Raw genomic sequence first — 20,407 nt, 5'->3', positions numbered from 1 at the left:
TCTGAGTAATACCCCTCCCCACCCTCTCACTATATATAAAGGACTGGTGGCTTCTGTTTCAGTGTATCTGAAGAAGTGTGCATGAACACAAAAGCTCATACCAAGAACAAACTTAGTTGGTCTCTAAGGTGCTACTGGACAATGTATTTTTATTTTTTTTATATATGCCTTTCTTAAAGGAGCAGCTTATTCTCATAAAACTCAAATCCTGAAAGGTAGAAATTACGCACAGCAGTGCTGTAAGTTCTCTTTAGCCTTAAGGAAGCTGATAAAGTAGTAAATACAAAAAAAGAGTTTTGTGGCATCTAAAAGGCTAACAAATTTATTATGCTGTAGGTTTGCAGGGAAACTTTACCATGAAAGCTTATGCCATAATATATATATATTTAGTCTTTATGGTGCCATAATATTCTTTTTTGCTGCAAGAAACTAATACAGCAACCACCGTGGAGATTGTAAAGGTGGTACATGTCAAGGAAACATTAAATCCAATTCCATGCCAATGCTGGAAACTGACCAGTGTAGCAACTCTGATAGGTGCTTCTTCAGCTTCTGCTTAAAAAGTTAATATTGAATATACAAAGCAGTCCACTCCCTCCAGATGCAGTCTGTACTATGGTTAAATGACACATCTGTCCCTCAGACCTTGTGGGGGGCCGGACTATATTTTTTTTTGGGGGGGGGGGGGAATGAACGAATTCCTATGTCCCACAAATAACCCAGAGATGCATTTTAAATAAAAGCAAACATTCTACTCATGTAAAAACACCAGACAGGCCCTACAAATAACCCAGAGATGCATTTTAAATAAAAGCACACATTCTACTCATGTAAAAACACACTGATTCCCGGACCGTTCACAGGCTGGATTTAGAAGGCGATTGGGCTGGATCCGGCCCCCAGGCCTTAGTTTGTCTATCCATGTTCTAGTGCATGTTCTCATGCCTAGGACTGTGCTCAGTCATCTTGTGCCTACCCAAGACTGAGATTCCTGATAAAATGGGATAATGGATATTTGGCAAACAACCTATACTAAACTTATACAATCCATGATACTGAGTAGGTTAGTTTTGAGTCTAATGTCTGAACTGGCCCTTAAGAATGCTGTGGAAGTGGCCTTGAGATCTTTGAGAGACATTTATGTTAAGTGAGATGAAGATCAGCAATCTAATTAAGTGGTGCTAACTAGCTGCAAATAATCTTAATAAAGACAATGCCGGGCATTTTCTCTTTCTTAACTCATCAGTTTCTTCCACGAACTACCTAATTTTGCAGACAGTAATTTCGGAATATGTATTCAAGTGCCTGCTCAGTGCTAGCACTAATATTCATGGAAATATGCAAAGCCATGGTAGTAATACCACACTTTCCATAGAAAACTCTGCATGGTGTCTTGATCAAATAAAGAAAAGCACACATTTAAAGAGGAAATTTCTTGCCCTTAATGTGTGCAAAGTGCTATGGAGATTAACCAAGTAGGATAAATCACTAAATATTATATGCTCATGAAGTGGATGAAATACCAAAGCAAAAATAATTTATGATGACATTTTCCTGAAATCTGCTGAAAAAGTGCCTGTGTGGGAAGAGTTTGAAACTGCAACGGAGCCAATTTTTTTCAGACAGATGTTAAAAAATATTGAGAACTGTGCTTTTGAATTTGTAAAAGCTCTAAAGCATTGCTAATAATTTGATCGCTGTTACCACAACATCTCGAGTACACCAGAGAAAGAAAGGAATGAATGTACAGCATAGCATTTCTTTCAAATGTGTAATATACATGCCCTGAATTATCTGCTTCATAAACCTGCAAAATGTCAACAATCTGTTATGCACGTAAATTGCCCTTTTTCACTCAAGCTTGTCAGGGAGTCTGTGGGCAAATCATCAATGAAGTGATCAATCACATTCCATTCAGCCGTTCAAAGACTCCCATTTTAAATTGCTAGTGGCTCACAATGCATTTAAAACAGCTACTCTCAATAGCACATTTGCAAACCCGCTTCTATCGTGGTTCTTTGGTTGCCATTTCCAGTTTAATTTCAACGTTGCTGTAGTTTTAGATTGGAGCCAGCTCTGCTTACTAATTTCTTGCACCTAATGTGGAGATATCAACTTATTTTTTAAGGAAAAGTTTTGTTTTAAAAATGTATAATTTGCACATTCTTGAATGTAAAGCATCAGCTGTCAGAAAGCGTGTGCAGACAGTATCAGCAGGCGGCGCTGTGAGGACCAAAGGTGGACAAGCATCCCCAGAAGAGCGTGACGTGTGTCCCCACCAGCGCTTCTGTTCCTCCCCTAAGCTCCGTAAACCCTGGCAAACAAGTATGAAATCATATCCCATGATATCGAGCTACATGGTGAATAGTGGAAAAGGGAGGTCATGGTACCTTCAGGTAGAAAGCATACACACCACACCCTTGGGAAACAGCAGATATTTTTAACTCACAATTTTAACTGTTGCGTAAGTTAACTATACAGTGGTACCTTGGTTCTCAAATGCCTTGGTACTCAAACGCTTTGGTTCTCAAACGCTGAAAACTCGGAAGTAAATTTTCAGGTTTTTGAACATTTTTCCGAAGCCAGACATCCAATGCGATTGTCAGCTATTGTCTCCGGGGCACCTGCACCAATCAGAAGCTGTGCTTTGGTTTTCGAACATTTCGGATGTCAAACAGATTTCCGGAACGGATTAAGTTCGGCGCTTTTGTTTTTGCTATTTATTTTGCGTTTTTGTTTTTGAGGCTTTTTCGGTGAATTTGTTTATGTGACTGTGTGGAACTCAGTTCAGCTACTAACTGATTGATTGTGTGACTGCGTAAATGGATAAAAGCCCCCCATCCAAACAATGACTATCATCAGTGCAGGTAAGGAAAAAAAATAATTTTAATTTTTATCATCATTGATTATTGCTTTCCTTTTATGGATCAATGGTCTTGTTAGATAGTAAAATCCATGTTAAATTGCTGTTTTATTAGGGGTTGTTTTTAAAAGTCTGGAACGGATTAATCCATTTTGCATTACTTTCTATGGGAAAAGCACGCCTTGGTTTTGGAAGGCTTTGGTTTTGGAACGGACTTCCGGAACCGATTAAGTTTGAGAACCAAGGTACCACTGTATATTTTTTAAAGATTTAGATTTTTGTGATACTTTATCATTATTTCATCGCAAAAGGCTAGAAAAAGAAAAGTCTAAATTGATCGGTGACACAATAGCTAGGAGCCGGAAAAACGCTGATTATTATCCCATTCACAGAACACAACATTCCTGTCTCCTCCATCCCACTGAGGTCTATTAAGCTCTCAAAATGGAGGTAAGGGGACCGTCAGGAAGGAGCTTAATGTGGCACAGTGGGCTGCAGGTGGGGTTGAAACCAGACATTCCATTGCCTGAATGGAAATGCCATCTGCTCACACCATCTGCTCATGCTAAGCCTCCATTGGATCTCATCCCATCTACTGTTGCCAGTCTTTCAAACGCTGCTGCTAACTGAGGTGAGATGGAGGGAGGGGAGTCAGGGAACGGACATTTGTTGCAATGCCCTATCTCTGCAGTTAAGCCTCACCTGGCATCTCTGCTGCTAACTTTTTTTAGTGTCAGATAAAGACCTCTTTTTTTAACCCAAGGTTTAAAAAAACAAAAACTCTTTGAAGGTTTTAGATGTGATTTATGCTGCTTCCACCTGCTGTTCTTGAAGTTCTGATTTGTATTCTTATACCGATACTTTAAAAATAATTTTATTTGCAAACCACTCTGAAAGCTGATGTTGCGTTGTGGTACAGGAATTCTTTAAGAAATACAGTTTCAAATTTGTCATATACAAATTTGTCATATAAATTATATTTGTCATATAAATTTGTCATTTGTACCTCGGGTTACAGACGCTTCAGGTTACAGACTCCGCTAACCCAGAAATAGTACCTCAGGTTAAGAACTTTGCTTCAGGATGAGAACAGAAATCGCACAATGGCGGCGAGGCGGCAGTGAGAGGCCCCATTAGCTAAAGTGGTACCTCAGGTTAAGAACAGTTTCAGGTTAAGAACAGACCTCCAGAACAAATTAAGTTCTTAACCTGAGGTACCACTGTAGTTCAAATAACCTTTATTTATTTGTTTGTTTTTTCCCTTTAGCACTGACTAACTGCAGAAATGCAGCACGAACAACTGCTGCTGCTGAATGAAGCTCACTTCAGCAAATCATCCAATAAAAACGGTAAGTCTATTAAAATAATAATTTTACACCTACCAAGCTAAGGTGATTTCACATTCTATCAATATTTACCTTTTATTTGTTGAAGAAAGCTCCAATGTTCCCTAGATGATTTTATCGCAGAGTGATAAATACAAATTTTATAGGGCCATAGCTGACAACTCTGTGGGATTCAGTGTAGTGCTAAGACAATAATTCCACCAGGGTAAGCATTTTTTGCTTGCCTAACAGAACAACCCTCTCCCCTCCTCCCAGTTATGGGGATTCTCCAGGGAGTATTTGAAGAAGACATGGGTCATGCACGGGATGGGAGTATCTGGAGCAAACTTGGTGCCTTTGTGGGAGTCCTCTGTGGGAGTTCTTCTAGCACAGGGATGTCCAACTCCAGAGAGACAGCAATCTACTCCCACTATAAAAACACTGGCAATGATCTACCCATTGGATTGACCAAAGTTGTTGAGCTTTTTTGGGGGAGCCTTCACCAAAGTTGTTGACCCACTTGATCGGGATCAACCAGGAACACCCTGCGATCGACCGGTAGATCACAATCGACCGATTGGACTTCCCTGCACTAGCAGAATGGGTTTGCTGAATCAGGGCCTGATATCAAAATTTGGAGCTGAAGCAAAGTTCTAAAATGAGAAGTATTTTGAGGGTCTATGTATATTTGTAATAGCAGTACTAGACAGTAAGGGAGTATAGGGGCACACTTTTTTTCTTTTTTCTTTTTTTTACTTAAAGAGTCGGAAAGTTAATACATCAAGAAACACAGTTGAAACCAACCACTATACGCCTGGATCTCTTGCTTGGTATTCCACCAGAGCAATGGCCAGAAGCTTCAGCTGACAGAATTGGAAGCTGAAAATGTATATATGCATTTGATTTTCCGCATTCAGTATGTCAGAATGTGACAAGGTATTTAATTCTGGTAATCATTATTTTGTAAAATACCTACTGTGAAGAAATCCATAAGTAATAGGCAGGCGTGCCAAATGTGAAAAAAGATTTTAAAATGTTCTTGTGTCAGGAATCAGGCGGGCAGGTGAAGCATTAGCTCTGCTGCATGAATGTTCTTTGTGAAGGAATGCAGTTTGGAGCTTCTGCAGGGGCTGTAAAGTGTTTCCAGGTTCTAGACCATTCTCATCCACCCAGGCTGGACACTACTGGTTTTCCCAGTAGTGATGTATGGAAGTGAGAGCTGGACCATAAAGAAGGCTGATCGCCGAAGAATTGATGCTTTTGAATTATGGTGCTGGAGGAGACTCTTGAGAGTCCCTGGACTGCAAGAAGATCAAACCTCTCCATTCTGAAGGAAATCAGCCCTGAGTGCTCACTGGAAGGACAGATCCTGAAGCTGAGACTCCAATACTTTGGCCACCTCATGAAAAGAGAAGACTCCCTGGAAAAGACCCTGATGTTGGGAAAGATGGAGGGCACAAGGAGAAGAGGACGACAGAGGACGAGATGGTTGGATAGTGTTCTCGAAGCTACCAGCATGAGTTTGACCAACCTGCGAGAGGCAGTGGAAGACAGGAGTGCCTGGCGTGCTCTGATCCATGGGGTCACGTAGAGTCGGACACGACTAAACGACTAAACAACAACAACAAAGCATGAAGACAACCTTTCTATTTATGCCAGAAGTTCACCAGGGCAACAACAGTGTTCCAGGCTCTGGTGTTCTACCACGAGACACAAACATACCTCTCACACATACCGATCTGACCCCTGGTGTACTCTATCCTGGTGCTAGGCTTCACCCCAACAGGTGCCTACAGCTAAGCCCTGATACTTTGCCGAAGTAGCCACTGCTGCCACACAGTATTTCATTACTGAGAGCAAATCTTCTAGGTGTTCAATTAGCTCCCAGCGATAATGCTTATTGTTTCCTTAACTGTAACAGAAATCCACTGAGACCTGGAAATAAAAAGTTAATTAAAAATTGAATGAACAGACTACAAGGATCAAGCAAGGCCTGTTTCCTTTACATACAGAGAACAGCGACAATGATGCAGAATGCAATGCAAAAGAGATGCGTGTATCGTTGTTTTTTCTTCAGTAAATGAAGGAGCAAAAATAGCTTTATTTTTAAGCACCTAATTAATCCAAAACTGGATACCATTTCAAATGTGATTAAATTGCCAGAACCTGGTATGCAAAGCAATAAAACAAGCCCTTCACTAATGAACCATATTGATGGTGAGTAGAATATAAAAGGAAGAAGATGGATCTTCCTCAGGAGAAGCCAAACCACTAGGAGGTGATTGCACGGTGCACTACTTTGAAAGTTTGGCAGGGTGGGGAAAGCATTTATGTTGCAGCCATGTATGAAAGGAGTTTGTCTCTTCCAGAACCATGTTGGAAGACATACTGCTGCTGCTGCTGCTGCTTCTCTCTAACAGTATCAGCTGAAAAAGGACAAAGGAAAAAGACTGGAAAAGCACAGGTACAAGGCTGGATATGAACGGTGGGTGTGCAAGTTTCAGCCCTCCACAAATCATAAGGAAGAAAAAATAATAAGCACAAGAGAAGGCAACTTATACAACAAATACAGACCATTTCCCATTAAAATTAAGCACAGTCTCTACTTTTATTTGGAAGAACCAAAATGTACCAACATGTGATGAATTAGACTTGAGCCAATTGCCAGGCTTCAAAGAGCTACTTTATATACACCCAAGGACTTGGGTATTTCCTGGGATTGATTGATTGTTGACATTTTTTCTTGAATCTTGCTATAATCCAAACTTACGCAATCTAGTTCAAAAGCAGTTTATTCTGTGGTCTAAAGTCTCCTTGAGTGTGCAGAACTCATTTAGCAAGTATATTTGGATCCTGGGTACTGAAAGCTTAACACCACATTAAACACATACTATTCTATATTTTTGCTGATAGAACTAACTTTGCTACTCTTCTAGCATTAAATTTCCCTGCAGTTTAATTTTCTACATATGTTATTGTATTGCTATGAGTTTGGTGGGGTGTAGGCTGCATGCCTGACCCCCCTTCTAATTCCTACATCCAGCAAGGATTCATTTCCTGGCATATCCAGGCTAGTTTCCTGGTGAGGTCATTGTCTTCTAAGTATGGGCCTTTAAGGTAACAAAGGAAGTGGCTCTGTGCCAGAGAGCAAATGGGTGCCCTCCCTCAACTCACTGGTAGTTAGAAAGACAAAGGCCAGAGTTGAGAGGGTGCTAGAAGTGGCAGGCGGCAGGCTGGGCTGCTGAGAAAACAGAACCATACTTGATTCCTGTTTGAATCTAAGGCTGTGGCTATGGGATAAGCGAGAACCTCATGGGGTATTGGGGCCCCTCCATCATAGGCTCAGGTTGTATCTATGTATAAATAAACCATACATCATAAAGACATCACAGTCTCTCATTCCAAAGGAAACCAAACTCTAGGTAACCCATGGAATCTCATAGCACTTGGAGAATGGGGTGATGTGCAGCAGTGGGTGTATGTCAGAAAAGTTTCCCTAAATTTTCTTAACTTTTTCTCAAGTTCTTTTTTTTTAAAAAAAAGCTCCAAAAGTGGCAACTTTATTTTGGCAAATGTCACTTTTCATCTACCACATGAAAACATAGGAGTGCTAACCACCTGGAAAATACAATTGTGAACATTCTAGTAAATGGTATCATCATCATTATATTTTGCTTATGGTTATTATAGCATGAACTGTTAAGGACTTACTCAGCTCCATTTGGAAATCTTGGCTTAACCCACAAAGAAGTGCCATCACAGCTAAAAACTGACCCGTTTCAAGAATCCTGTTAAAGCTATGTTTCTCAGGGTGTATTTTAGCTTACAGTCCCTCGATCTGCGTTAAAGTCCAGATGTAATGATCCATGTGTTTTCAGCTCTTTGCAGGAATTTGTCTTGGATTCAGAAGTCCAAAGTGGTTCCTCCAGTCAGACAATGCCATAATCCTGCTACTCCCTAGGATTCACCCAAAGAGTTTAGCAGTAAAGCTAACAGAATCTGTGACTATAGAAAAGGTTTTACAATTCAGCTTATGTACTCAGCAGCTGGACATTTGGCAGCAAAAATTAAAAAAAAGGTTTCTATACCTCTTTTCTTATTCCAGGCACATATGCAATTTATTTATGCCAATGCACCAAAGTTATGGAGCAACACTGTACAGTTCAGTAGTCTCACAAATGATACTCTGAGCTTGTGAAATGTAACTCCATGAATGTAAATTTAGCTCCCAAATGTTATATCTGTTTGGCTATTTTAATAACCGCTCATTGTTAATTTTAAACATAGCAGCTGCTTTTATTATCTTCTACAGAATTTCACTTCGGAACTGCATCGAGCCAGCAGTCTAAATTTAATAAGGTTATGAGCAAACAGAGCAATGCATAACAGATAGTCTGCTTTAAAGAACTCAGTAGAAATTGCTGGTTGGCCTGTTAAGAATGTATCACTAAAAATCAAACAGAATACTTAAGTGTAGGATTAAGCATATCCTGTTTAATACCCCAAATTCTTATAGGGGAAATCTATTGCTTTTATCTAAGACAGGCCTGTATTTAAGCAGTGCTGTAAAAAGAAGAACAGTAACCTGAGAATGCTGCACTCTGTTTTCCCAGGGTCAGTTTCTTTAGTTCAAAATTGGTCCTGACCACACAGTGAGTTCAGTGCAGCTGGTTTCAAAGACTTGAGCCCGCTGTAGATCTGGAACTTAGGACTTGACAGACTTCAGCCAATAATAATTTATCCTGTGCACCATAACCAAGTCCCAAACAAAACTGGGGGAAGAAGGAAAATGACGGGGACAAACTACAGGAAAACTATATTAACAGCTATATCTTAGCCAACTATAGTGCATCACCTCTTTCCTGCCTTCAAAAATATTTGATGTACACATACTGATTTTCTTTTATCTGTTTGGTTGGCATCCTTCTGTCCTGGGAGAGAATGAAAGAGTGTGTGTTCAGGGGCAAAGTCAAACCGTTGGAGAGTTATAGTGCCTGCTGTGGCTATAGAGACTGATATGGGACAGACATGTTTTGTTGCAGCTGGAGTCTCATTATAAATTGGTTTGGTCTCATTATAATTTTAGGGTTGGGGGATAGACAGGAAGTGCAGTCTCTGTGCTGCAGAAAAGGGTTAATAGGACTTGTCTGGGGGTTTTGGTAGTGCTTTTAGGAAAACGCAAAAAGACCTAAAACCAATACATAAAGAAAATAAAACCCAACATTGGGGCAGAAAACAGGTGGTAGTTGTAAAAGCTTCAATATGAGTAAAGCTCACTGGTCCAAGAACTCCCCTGCTCCCGGTGATAGGCTGTCTTCCCAAGAGCTGAATCTGACACCTGGCTGCGATCGTCTTTCAAAATGGGATGAAGTGGGCAGATTCTCTATTCACCTTGAATTATTTCAAAGGCTAAGCTCATTCTGAAAACATTCTTAAACGCATATTAAAATGAAACATGCGTAAGATGACATATTTCAGAACAAATAAATAATTCCCTTCAATATCAAACTTTGGTGAATGATCACCTATCACTTCGGAAGGCAAAATGCCCCCATCCCCAATAAGATAGCAACTTAAACCAATTAGACCCTCAGCTGAAATGCCATAAAATGTATTACCAGGGCCAAAACTGCTTTTTTTAAAAAAAGGCATTGTCTACATCTGACACACTTATAACTGTACACTTCAGGTAAAGAGAAGTTGGGAAAGACCCGTGTGTTTTCCTCATTCATATGCAGCACACAGCAGCAACATGGGATCAAGTTGCAGAAAAGCAGCTCTGACATGACGGTGTCTCAGGGGAATATGTATGAAGACACTGAGAAGGAAAAGAGGAAATGGCTGGTTATAGCCCAAGTCACGCATTTAATGCCCAAGAGAGCCTTCCTATTACTGAGAATCATTCTGAGATACCTAGGATGAAACTTAGCCCCAAGGGCCATTTTTCTTTCTTTTTTCAATTTTTTATTTGCAAGTGTAACAAAAACAGGGCATTGCCAGCTGAGATTAGCAATGAGACTATCCCATCAATTCTAATTTAAGCAGATGGATTGATATAAGCAGTCTACCCTGCTCTAGAGTCATTGGACGATGATGTTAAAGCCAGCACTTTGAATTGGGAATGGAAACTTATTATCAGTCAGTGCATCCAGACCAGAATCAGTGTAATAGGCTCAAACTTTTTTGTCCTGGTGAGCAACCTTGGTTGCCAAATTCTGTACCAGCTGAATTTTCCAAACCGTCTTCAGAGGAGACCCCATGTATAACGCATTGCCGTAGTTTAATCTAGAGGTTAGCACAGTATAGACAACAGAAGTTAGGCTATCTCTGTCCAGATAGGGGTGCAGTTGGGCCACTAGCCAAAGCTGGTGGAAATTCAGGTGGATGGGAAAGTAAAAGGATGTATTTATTTTACCTGTCCCGCTTCCTGAACCTCCCTCCCCCATTTTCTGAAGCCTGAACAGCACAAGAAGGCTCTTGTTTTTGGCTGGCTTATGTATTGAACAGAAGCCATCCTGTCAGCGGTTGGTAACATACAGCAACATTTTGTTGTGAGTTCTCACTCGTTATCTACCATTTGCAGATTTTCCCAATGATGTTTTCTTTAAGAGCGAAGACTTTGCTTCCTGCTCTACTGTGCTAAACAGTTAAAATTCTAGCAGCTCACATTTTGTCAACATCTTTACTTGCAAATGAGCTGTATAATTTGAAGATGAATCTTATCGCTGGTGTAGAATCCATGTAGATGGCAGACAGTTCAATTAGATAATAGATTTTCTGTACAGCCCAACTAATATCGAACTTATCATGTAAATGGGAGTACCAAGTTCTGCAGTATTTGAAAGAACCCAGGTACCAGGTATGTGCATCAGCTCTGTACGTACTCCAAATAACAAGGTCAATTGGTGCAGATTAGGTCAAGATCTCATATTCATCAATCAGATCAGGCCATTAGCAAGACATCTTGAGGTAACCAGGGACCCCCATGCTACTGGGTTGCTCTGTGGCCTTATTTTTCCAGAAGTTAAATGCATGATCTTCCCATCCCCCCTCCTGACAACTTTTCTTTTCTGAGGTAAAAAAACATAGGCTGACTCATGAATTCCCAGAGCTTGACAGAAGAGGAGGTGGAGAACTTTAATTTTGACAGGCAGGTTTACCTCTTTATCTTAGGGAATTATTTTTTCAAAATAGCTCCAATCACAGTGACACTGCTGTGAAAGCAGGGTGCAAGCAGTGGATTTAAACTGCTGGGGTTGTCCACTTGTTTTCCTAACAAACAATTGAAAATCATGTTCTCTGTTTTCTTCTGCATGAGGAAGGAAGGGGGGAAAGAAAAAATTCTGACTTTTCTGGTTTTCAAAAAACTAATATAAAATCACCTAGTACAATAGCCGCTAGGAATACATGCCTAATTCTCACACCGATTTTCGCCCCCCACAAACAACAATTTCTATTTTTCTACTCCGAAATACTAAACTTTCTCTTTGAGGGAGAACTGCTATGCCCATTTTTCTGCTATTTGGAAAACTTCATCCAGTCATAAGGGTTGGTCATGTGTGTGATTTGCAATCCACTCTGACAAGAAATTAGAAACTTACAAAAAACCCCTAACATTTTAAATCTTCCATGAATGATCCATCCTGAAATTCTGCTACCTGAATGCACTCAGGATTCTTTGCCTGCAAATTTCATCCACTTATGTGACAAGAGAGGAAAATACAACTATTTTCAGATCCCTTATTCTAGCCAATGGGGTGAAAGAGTGTGTTGGATTTTAAAAAGCAGATTCAGACACAAATAAAAATTGAATCAGAATGTCAAAGAGCAGATTCAAAACAGAATGGGCTGCTTCCAAATGCTACAGCTACAAGGCGAAACTTGTGGTAGTTGCATATACCATCTGGTTTTTTGCATCATTTGATCACTTACTGAAGGACTGATTCACTTCATACACTCTCTAATCTTGTTCTCGCTGCTGTTTCTGAGACTCTAGGAAATATAATTAGAGTGCCCTTTGGGAATGTCTGTGTGTGTGTGAGAGAGAGAGAGAGACTGTGCAGGAACAAACTGTTTATTGAAAAGAGCAAGTGTAAGAATATAGGCTTTGATTTGGACTCATTGCAACTAGTTTGTTGACCATTCACACACAAAAAGCTGCAATCTAGGTTCAGGGTCTTTGAAATGTCTGTCTTGTAAAGTTTCCTATTGACCAAATAAGCTTAGGAAGCTGCCATTGACCTGCATTCAATAAGGAACAAAGTGCAGATAGTATAGCCCAGGAGGTTTGTTGCCACAGCAACGTGCCTCAGAAGTCAATGACCTTTTGCATGAGAAGGTGTTTTGAATAGGAAGGTACTAAATTAATATAGCCCATAAGTAACAAATATCACACTGAGACCACAAATTACTTCAGGGAAAAACTTCAAGGTATGAATAAACAAAGATAGTAGAAACAAAGGTTTATCAGTTGTAAGAAGCAATAGTGTTTATCCAGCCATGGCCATCTGACTATTCACTGAGGCAAAAAATAAAAGAAAATACTTCCATTGATTGTGAGGCAAGCTGCCCTTTGTGGTCTAGGAAGCTGCAAAGAAAAATATTGTTCCATTGCAATAATTTTTGCTTTCATTTTTCTTATTGCACCTGTATTATTAGTCCACACTAGGCTTTAATCATGCTGCTTTTAATTCAGATTCAGATTTGGATCCTGAATGGAATTCTGCTCACACAATGAGACTTTCTTAGCTCCTTAGCTACCACTCATGAGGGTTGAGGAACCCTCTATAATGACATTGGTGGCTGCAGAGAGGGGAAGAAATAATAAGAATTCAGGGAGGCTGCTTTGCTCGAGTAAAGTTGGTGCAATACACCTGTGGATTCAAGCTGGTATTTATTTGAATTTATAGCCCAACTGACTCAATAGATTCAGAGCACTTGGCAGCATTTTAATGCTAACAAAAGCAAAATATTGTATTTTAATGTATTTAACATATTTAAAACATTAGAGGTAGTAAATCAGCTAACAAAAACTTGCATATTGCTTCTAAATGATACTGCTGCACATTACAGTTTTAATTGATACATGTTATGGCTTTAATATGTATTTACTTGAGCTCTGTAAGATAGATACAGATCTTTATTTCACTCCATCTATCATAAAAAATGTACCGTGGTGAACTGTGACTAATAAAACGATTTCCATTTCACACACTGAGGGGTAAAATTGAATACCACTAATATAATGGATATCCACTAAGAATGTCACGTGAATTCCTCCTCAGGCTTTGGTATACCAGCAACATTTTCTTAACTGTGAAGCAGTCACCAATAAAACCTTCCTGTGTGACCTTTTCCCATACTTGGCAGCACCAATGTGGCAATAATTATGTTCACTCCTTTTCCAGACATATAAATGGAAGAGGAAGGCATCAGCTGGTCCGAGACCCCAGAAGGAGCCCCTCTCATACTCTGCAGAATGAGCAAATGGCAGTTCCCGCCCCAGATGTCCCTGAACTACAACTCCCATCACCCCCAACTACTGGCCACCCTGGCTAGGAATGATGGGAGTTGTAGTCCAACAACATCCAGGGACCCAAGGCTGAGAAAAGCTGATGTATAAATACACTATGGGAGTTAAAGATTATAATCAGAAATAATTGAAGAGTGTCAGGGCTTGGTAGATATCTCAGCCGAGTCAGGAGCTGGGAACCAGGATCCATGGGACGAACCAGCAGTCAGGATCAACAACTAAGTCAAAACCAAATGAAAACACGAGCAAGCCTGAAATCATGACCCAAAGGCAAATTGGGATCAAATGGCAACTTGAAGACACAACTGAAGAACAAACCAGGAGACAGAATCAATGAACGAGACAGAACATGGCAGAATCAGCAGAGAGATAGGTAAAAAAAGTCCCAAGTAACACCTAACCAAAAGCATATTCAGTATACAGTGGTACCTCGGGTCACATACACTTCAGGTTACAGACTCCGATAACCCAGAAATAGTACCTCGGGTTAAGAACTTTGCTTCAGGATGAGAACAGAAATCGTGCTCCAGTAGCGCAGCGGCAGCAGGAAGCCCCATTAGCTAAAGTGGTGCTTCAGGTTAAGAACAGTTTCAGGTTAAGAACAGACCTCCAGGATGAATTAAGTTCTTAACCTGAGGTACCACTGTACTGTGTAAAGCCACCCTTCAGATGTAGTCTTGTCAATGCTGTTATGGGCCCTCCTTTTTACATGGTCCCCATATGCAGAGTTTTTAGGAGCGCGGATGTGCGCGCCCACACACGGTCTGTTCAAAGCCTATTCAACACATGAAGGTGAGGGAAAAATTAAAATTCTCTCTCCTTCATGCTACCCCCACCTGCCCCACCCAAGGCCCATTTACTCACCCTCCACGTGCTTTGTGCAAATGTGTTCTAGCAACATTTGTTGCTACGCTAAGCACTATGACTTGGGTCTGTAAAAAAAGGGCATTTATACCCCTGAAAACTTATTGACAGCAGTCAGCATTGTCAGTCTACTTGCTAAGCACAAATGCATACCCTGCTTTTCCTTGTCAGTGCAATCAAACACCTCTGTGAGTACAGTAATTGGGGGAAAAGCACACCGTACTGCAATAAAGAAGAACAAACTGCAAGCAAGTATTGCTATGAAGACATTTTCACGCTTTTCTCTTCCACAGGAGTCACCGTGATAATGGAAAGACACTTTAAGATGAAATCTAAAGAGTTTGTGTTACAAACTACGTACACACATGCATAATGGGGTACAGACAGGCGAATTCTCATTGCTTAGGCTCAATCAAGCAACAGCAGTATGAAACAATGGTGGAGGCATCTGGGAGTTGCATCTGACAGGAATGGAACAAGGGCAGCTGCTGGATATTCAACTCTCAGTCCAAGAGAGGCTTCCTCAGTTCCCTGCTTCAGTTTATTCCTGAATATTATACCTGCCCCTGCCCCACAATGGTGAGCAGCAGCAACTTTGGTTAGGTTTATTGAAGGAAATGTTGCAGGACACAGTCCCTCCCTTCAGCTTAAGCTGGTTTATAAATCATGCACACACACTATTTAAGGACCCTCAGATATCAAGGAAGGTTTTGGGATGTGTTAGCAATATAAAATATCCCCCCGCCCAACTATTTTTATGAAATGACAGAGGAAGTCTCCTACTGGCAAAAACCCTTTCCTGCTCTGGTAGGATAATTTTTCTCTGCACGCTGACAGTTATAGATAATAACCCGAAATACAAGCAATGAAGGCAACTTAAGTGGAGGACTACTGAAGTCACCAACTGCAGACATCGGAGTGGTTCTAACAGAGGCAGGTTTGCAACCCATATTTCTGTTTCAGAAATTGAGGCAATCCAGAAAGGCGCAAAAGAATAGCATCCTTTCCTTCATTCAAATATAAAAGCCTCTATTATCTGCTAATTAATATCCACAAAAATGAAAAAAACCTGCCCTGAACATCTAGGGGTGTGTGTGTGTGTGTGTGTGTGTGAGAGAGAGAGAGAGAGAGAGAGAGAGAGAGAGAGAGAGAGAGAGAGAGAAGTTTTTAAATTATAAAGGAGATTAATAAGTGAGATAAATTGTCAGATAACAACTGTTATACAGCTGTGTGATTATAAGAAAAGGTGAGGTGCTTTGGCTTTTTATGACTTATTTCACTGAAAAATTGGAACATTTGTAGCACAGCTGATCTTTTCAGTGGCTCTGATTTGCTGAAAATAATTTAGCTGACACAAAATGTAGCCTTATGTAGCACTTCTATCTCCACCGTGCAGGAAAATTACAGAAAAATAGGCATTCTATCTCAGATAGGCATCTTAAAATGTGCCTCTACAGAGTTTCCAATGACTTCCCACTTTGGCCATGCAGCTTGAAGACATATGTGGTTGTAACCACAATTTAAGCCCACAGAAGGCAGTATCTGTTCCCAGATGAAGAGAATGAAGAAAATTAAAGTGGATTCAAATCACATAAATAAAATAATTTTGACTACTATAATGGCTTGTTTGTATTATCTATCCTCTGATTTCTCTACTGTGAAATCCAAATGATAATGAAGACGAGGGGGGGGGGGCGTTGTTTGTTACTAACCTTTATGTTTCTTATTGACTTCTTCCTCTATCACTGTTTCAAGAATTGCTGATCCGTTGATGATTGGGATGGGGCAGAAAGGTGATATGCCCCCAACCAAAGAACATATTTTGTCCAAATTAATAATTCCAGTTTATGCCATTTTTTGCTAGCATTGATTCAACTGCAGTTGTTAAGACACTTTCTAGGGATAAAGAACTCAAATAGGATTTGCTTCCGAGTATACATGCCTAGGACTGCGCACCTTCCAAAATGATTTTCTGCCTCAATTTGTCTAAAATGACTCCATGGAGGAAAGCATGCAAGAAAATAAATCATGGCAAACAGCTTTTTTCACCATCAGATTCTCATCATGCAATATTTATTCTCTCATTTTTTCCAGTGTCATATCTAAAGTATGAAATACATACAATTCAAAGCTTAAAGGTAAAGGTACCCCTGACTGTTAGGTCCAGTCGCGGATGACTCTGGGGTTGCGTGCTCATCTTGCTCTACAGTGGTACCTCGGGTTACATACGCTTCAGGTTACATATGCTTCAGGTTACAGACTTCGCTAACCCAGAAATAGTACCTCGGGTTAAGAACTTTGCTTCAGGATGAGAACAGAAATTGTGCTCTGGCGGTGTGGCAGCAGCGGGAGGCCCCATTAGCTAAAGTGGTGCTTCAGGTTAAGAACCGTTTTCAGGTTAAGAACAAACCTCCGGAACAAATTAAGTACTTAACCCGAGGTACCACTGTATAGGCTGAGGGAGCCGGCGTTTGTCTGCAAACAGCTTCCGGGTCATGTGGCCAGCATGACTAAGCCGCTTCTGGTGAACCAGAGCAGCACATGGAAACGCCGTTTACCTTCCCGCCGGAAGGTATCTATCTACTTGCACTTTGACATGCTTTTGAACTGCTAGGTGGGCAGGAGCTGGGACCGAACAACGGGAGCTCACTCCGGTGCGGGGCTTCAAGCCGCCGACCTTCTGATTGGTAAGCCCTAGGCTCTGTGGTTTAGACCACAGCTAAATCCTAGATCATGCAACAGTAAAACATGGGGACTAAAGTATGTACATGAATTGAAGCATTGGTCTTTTATTACTCAAGGACTTCCTCAATAAGTCTATAAAGAGATGTAGAACCAGTTCAAAGGTGGGGAGGGAGAAGATTCTTGGCTCTTACAACCATTTCTGGATTTCAGCATCCGCAACATGGCCACTTCTGAGGGGAAACGTTTTAGTTCTTTTTGCTCTCTTGCTTCTACAAGCAGACATTGGATTAATGTATATATGTTCAGGACTGGAATGTAAATTTGGCCTGTTTCAATAAAGTGCAATCGAAGTCTGTTTAAAATATTACAACAACCACCTTCATTTTTCAATATGCAAATGCCTATTTCAGAATGCCCATGGGTATCCTTAATTTGGCAAGGACATAATTTATATTGTAGCTTGCTCTATTACAGCTGAATCTTTACATACAACACCAACACCCACCTACCCACCACCCTTAAATTCAAGCCTTTGGGAGCTTCAGCTTGCACCTGCCATCTATGAAGCCACATGCAACATGAAACAAAGGTTAATGAATCCTTAAACAGACAATTGCAATGTCTCCAATAAGTTGTTTTCACAAACCTTTTATTTATATGTTATTAGTGAAATGCAAGGTACATGACAGGGATCCCCAGTTGCCACTCAGTTACTCTACCACACAGAACTCTCTTCGAGCCAGTTGAGGTTTGTAAGAAGTGTTCTAGAAACTAAGGAAACTCACTACCCGGAATTTTAACATTCATTGGTCTAATGATGAATATTTCCTTACTTCCTCTTCGTTTTTGTTAAAACATTGATGGCAGACAATCTTTTGCATTATACAAGTCTACAAGCATTCCCCCCCCCCCCAATACTACTTGTTAACTGGAAGATCCAATTTATCCATATTAATTTTCTCTACTTCTGGTTCATTTAGGGATAAATTACAGAACCTCCATTTGAGGAATAACTCTCATTTAAATCAACGTGACACAAAAAAGGTCAGTCCCAGAGTTTTCAACCTTGATTCTAATGAATCAGGGGAATAAAGACCTCCAATATTATGATTCTACACAGGAGTAAGGGGGGCACTCTTCAGTATTCTGTTTCCTCTCCAGGAAGGAAATCAGGTTTCCACAGAGCACAAGTGCTTATCATCCTATAAATGATACCTTCATCTTAGTGGTCAGAAGGTTCGTGAGACCTAGCTAATGGCTGGAGCTCTCAGGCCTTAGGATTCTGAAACAGTGAGTGGAGGAGCAGGAGGAATTCTAAAAGCTGTAGAGCAGTCAAAAATTACATTTAAAGAAGATATCAAAACCTAAGTTTTGTAAACATCTAATATGGTATCCAATGTAATTTATCAGTTCACTCCTTTGCTGATATCCATAAGGACAGAAGCTACATATTATCCAGTCATTTTTGGTTAGAAGATTAACGCTAATGCATATGGAAATATGACAAGTTTATTTTCATTAAAGGGTCTCACTCTTTTTAATTAATTTATGTATTCAAGGGATTTACAAGGCCTTGAGATTAGCAATTGAGATGTAAAATTGTTGTTTTCTTGAGAATTATTTTTTCTAGAAGAGCAAAGATGTGTACACGTACAAACACATGGATATGAGAATGCTAAGAAACTCAAAATTCAAAACGCAAAGAGAACTTTTATCAATTCTGTATATGAGAACTTAAGTGTACACAACATGATTACATTCTGTCTTATAAAACCCATAAAACTCTTTCTCATCACAAAGCATTTAGCTTCTTCATGACACTGTGAATTATTTAAATCATTATTAAGGCTTCATCTGAAAGTAATCTGCAACATTCCCTGTAGCAGCTCCACCGTGCCGATTGCTATGTGCAAAATTCTTAGATCATTTCTTTATGAAAAATATTTTAAAGGTTCACAGTTACTTGTTTTATAGTTTTAATTTAAACAGAAATGAAGGTAATATTTTGCTGTGTGTCTCAGAATGCAAGTTCTTAAGGCCTTGGGCAAATGCTAACTACAATTTTGGGTTTCCTTTTAAATCATAGAAGAAAATATATTGAAAAAGCTTGGTTTAATGTATTATTAGCTAGTCCTACACATGCAAGAATTGTCCATTAGAGTACAATGCATATGCTGTGTCTGAGCCAATATTAAAATTAATGGACTTCTAACCATTTTAGTTGTGTCATTTACATTGAATTTCACATACTACACCATGAAAGGTGAATTTTGGAATTCACTATACTGCTTATATTTCATTGTTATGTTTGTTTGCACATCTCCTTGATAATTTCTCTCTATAATTGGTTTTTATGTATTTCTGTCATTATAAGGAGGTTTCTATAGTATACAGTCACAAAGTCTTTCTATAGAATTCCTCCTGCCCTACATTTACATTATAATTGTCATGGACAATGGTGCTGTGTACTTGTCATGGACTGGCTGGATGCAGACGAGTGGTGGGAGGCACCAGCCGAGGAACCCCCAAAGGAAAAAGGCTCAGAGCCAAGGGATTGGTGGTGGGATGACGATGAGGGGTGAAGAGGGAGCAGATGGGAGGAGGAGGTGTCAGAAGCTGAAGAGATAACAGGATTTAGTGAGCAGGAAGACTGTAGCAGGGTGCAGTCCAGAATCAGAGGCAGAAGCAGAGGCTGGAGAAGTCTCTGGTTGCACATCAGGGAAGGGGTGCGGCTTCACATGTTGCTGCAGCTTCCCCAAAGGGCACCAACCTGGGAACAGCTGCCTAGATGCTATAACATGTGTGCATGTGTGTATTTGGAGCCCCATAGGATCTACTGGAAATTCTTGCTTTGGCAACAAAGAATTAACTACCTGCTATGTGCATTTGATGGCCAGGGGTGCACAGGACAGCGTGGCTGTGGTAGTGGGCTGGCTGCTCAGGTCTTCAGTCAGGTCTGCTTATTTCTTATTAATTCAGGCTGTGCCTGGGGGTTCTTGCCTGCCTCATAGCAATTGTTAACAACTCATTGGTGGTTAAGGCACTGGGTTGGATCATTAGTCAATTGGGTACCCCACTAAAGGGGTCCAGGAGGTGGTGTCTCTGTCTGGAAGTCTACACAGGAGCTGATGAGCCACC

General features: G+C 40.4%; 1 protein-coding gene across 21 annotated transcripts in view; it reads right to left on the bottom strand.

The window, feature by feature from the left end:
- GRIP1 (glutamate receptor interacting protein 1) overlaps window positions 1–20,407 on the bottom strand; it is a 344,378-nt gene that overhangs the window by 103,079 nt on the left and 220,892 nt on the right. Inside the window, exon 1 of one of the 21 annotated variants that reach the window (XM_083463363.1) lies at window positions 7,900–7,924. The exons of the other annotated variants lie outside the window; for them this stretch is intronic. Within the exon in view, the coding sequence (XP_083319489.1) occupies window positions 7,900–7,909 (10 nt within the window). The 5' untranslated portion in view covers window positions 7,910–7,924. Of the gene's footprint in view, window positions 1–7,899; window positions 7,925–20,407 lie in introns of those variants that run through there. 21 annotated transcript variants of the gene reach the window in all.

The sequence above is a fragment of the Podarcis liolepis genome (genome assembly GCF_965112155.1).
Source record: "Podarcis liolepis genome assembly, chromosome: 10".
Classification (NCBI taxonomy): Eukaryota; Metazoa; Chordata; class Lepidosauria; order Squamata; family Lacertidae; genus Podarcis; species Podarcis liolepis.
The sequence above is the reverse complement of the archived record's forward strand: the minus strand, read 5'-3'. Positions and strand labels throughout refer to the sequence as shown.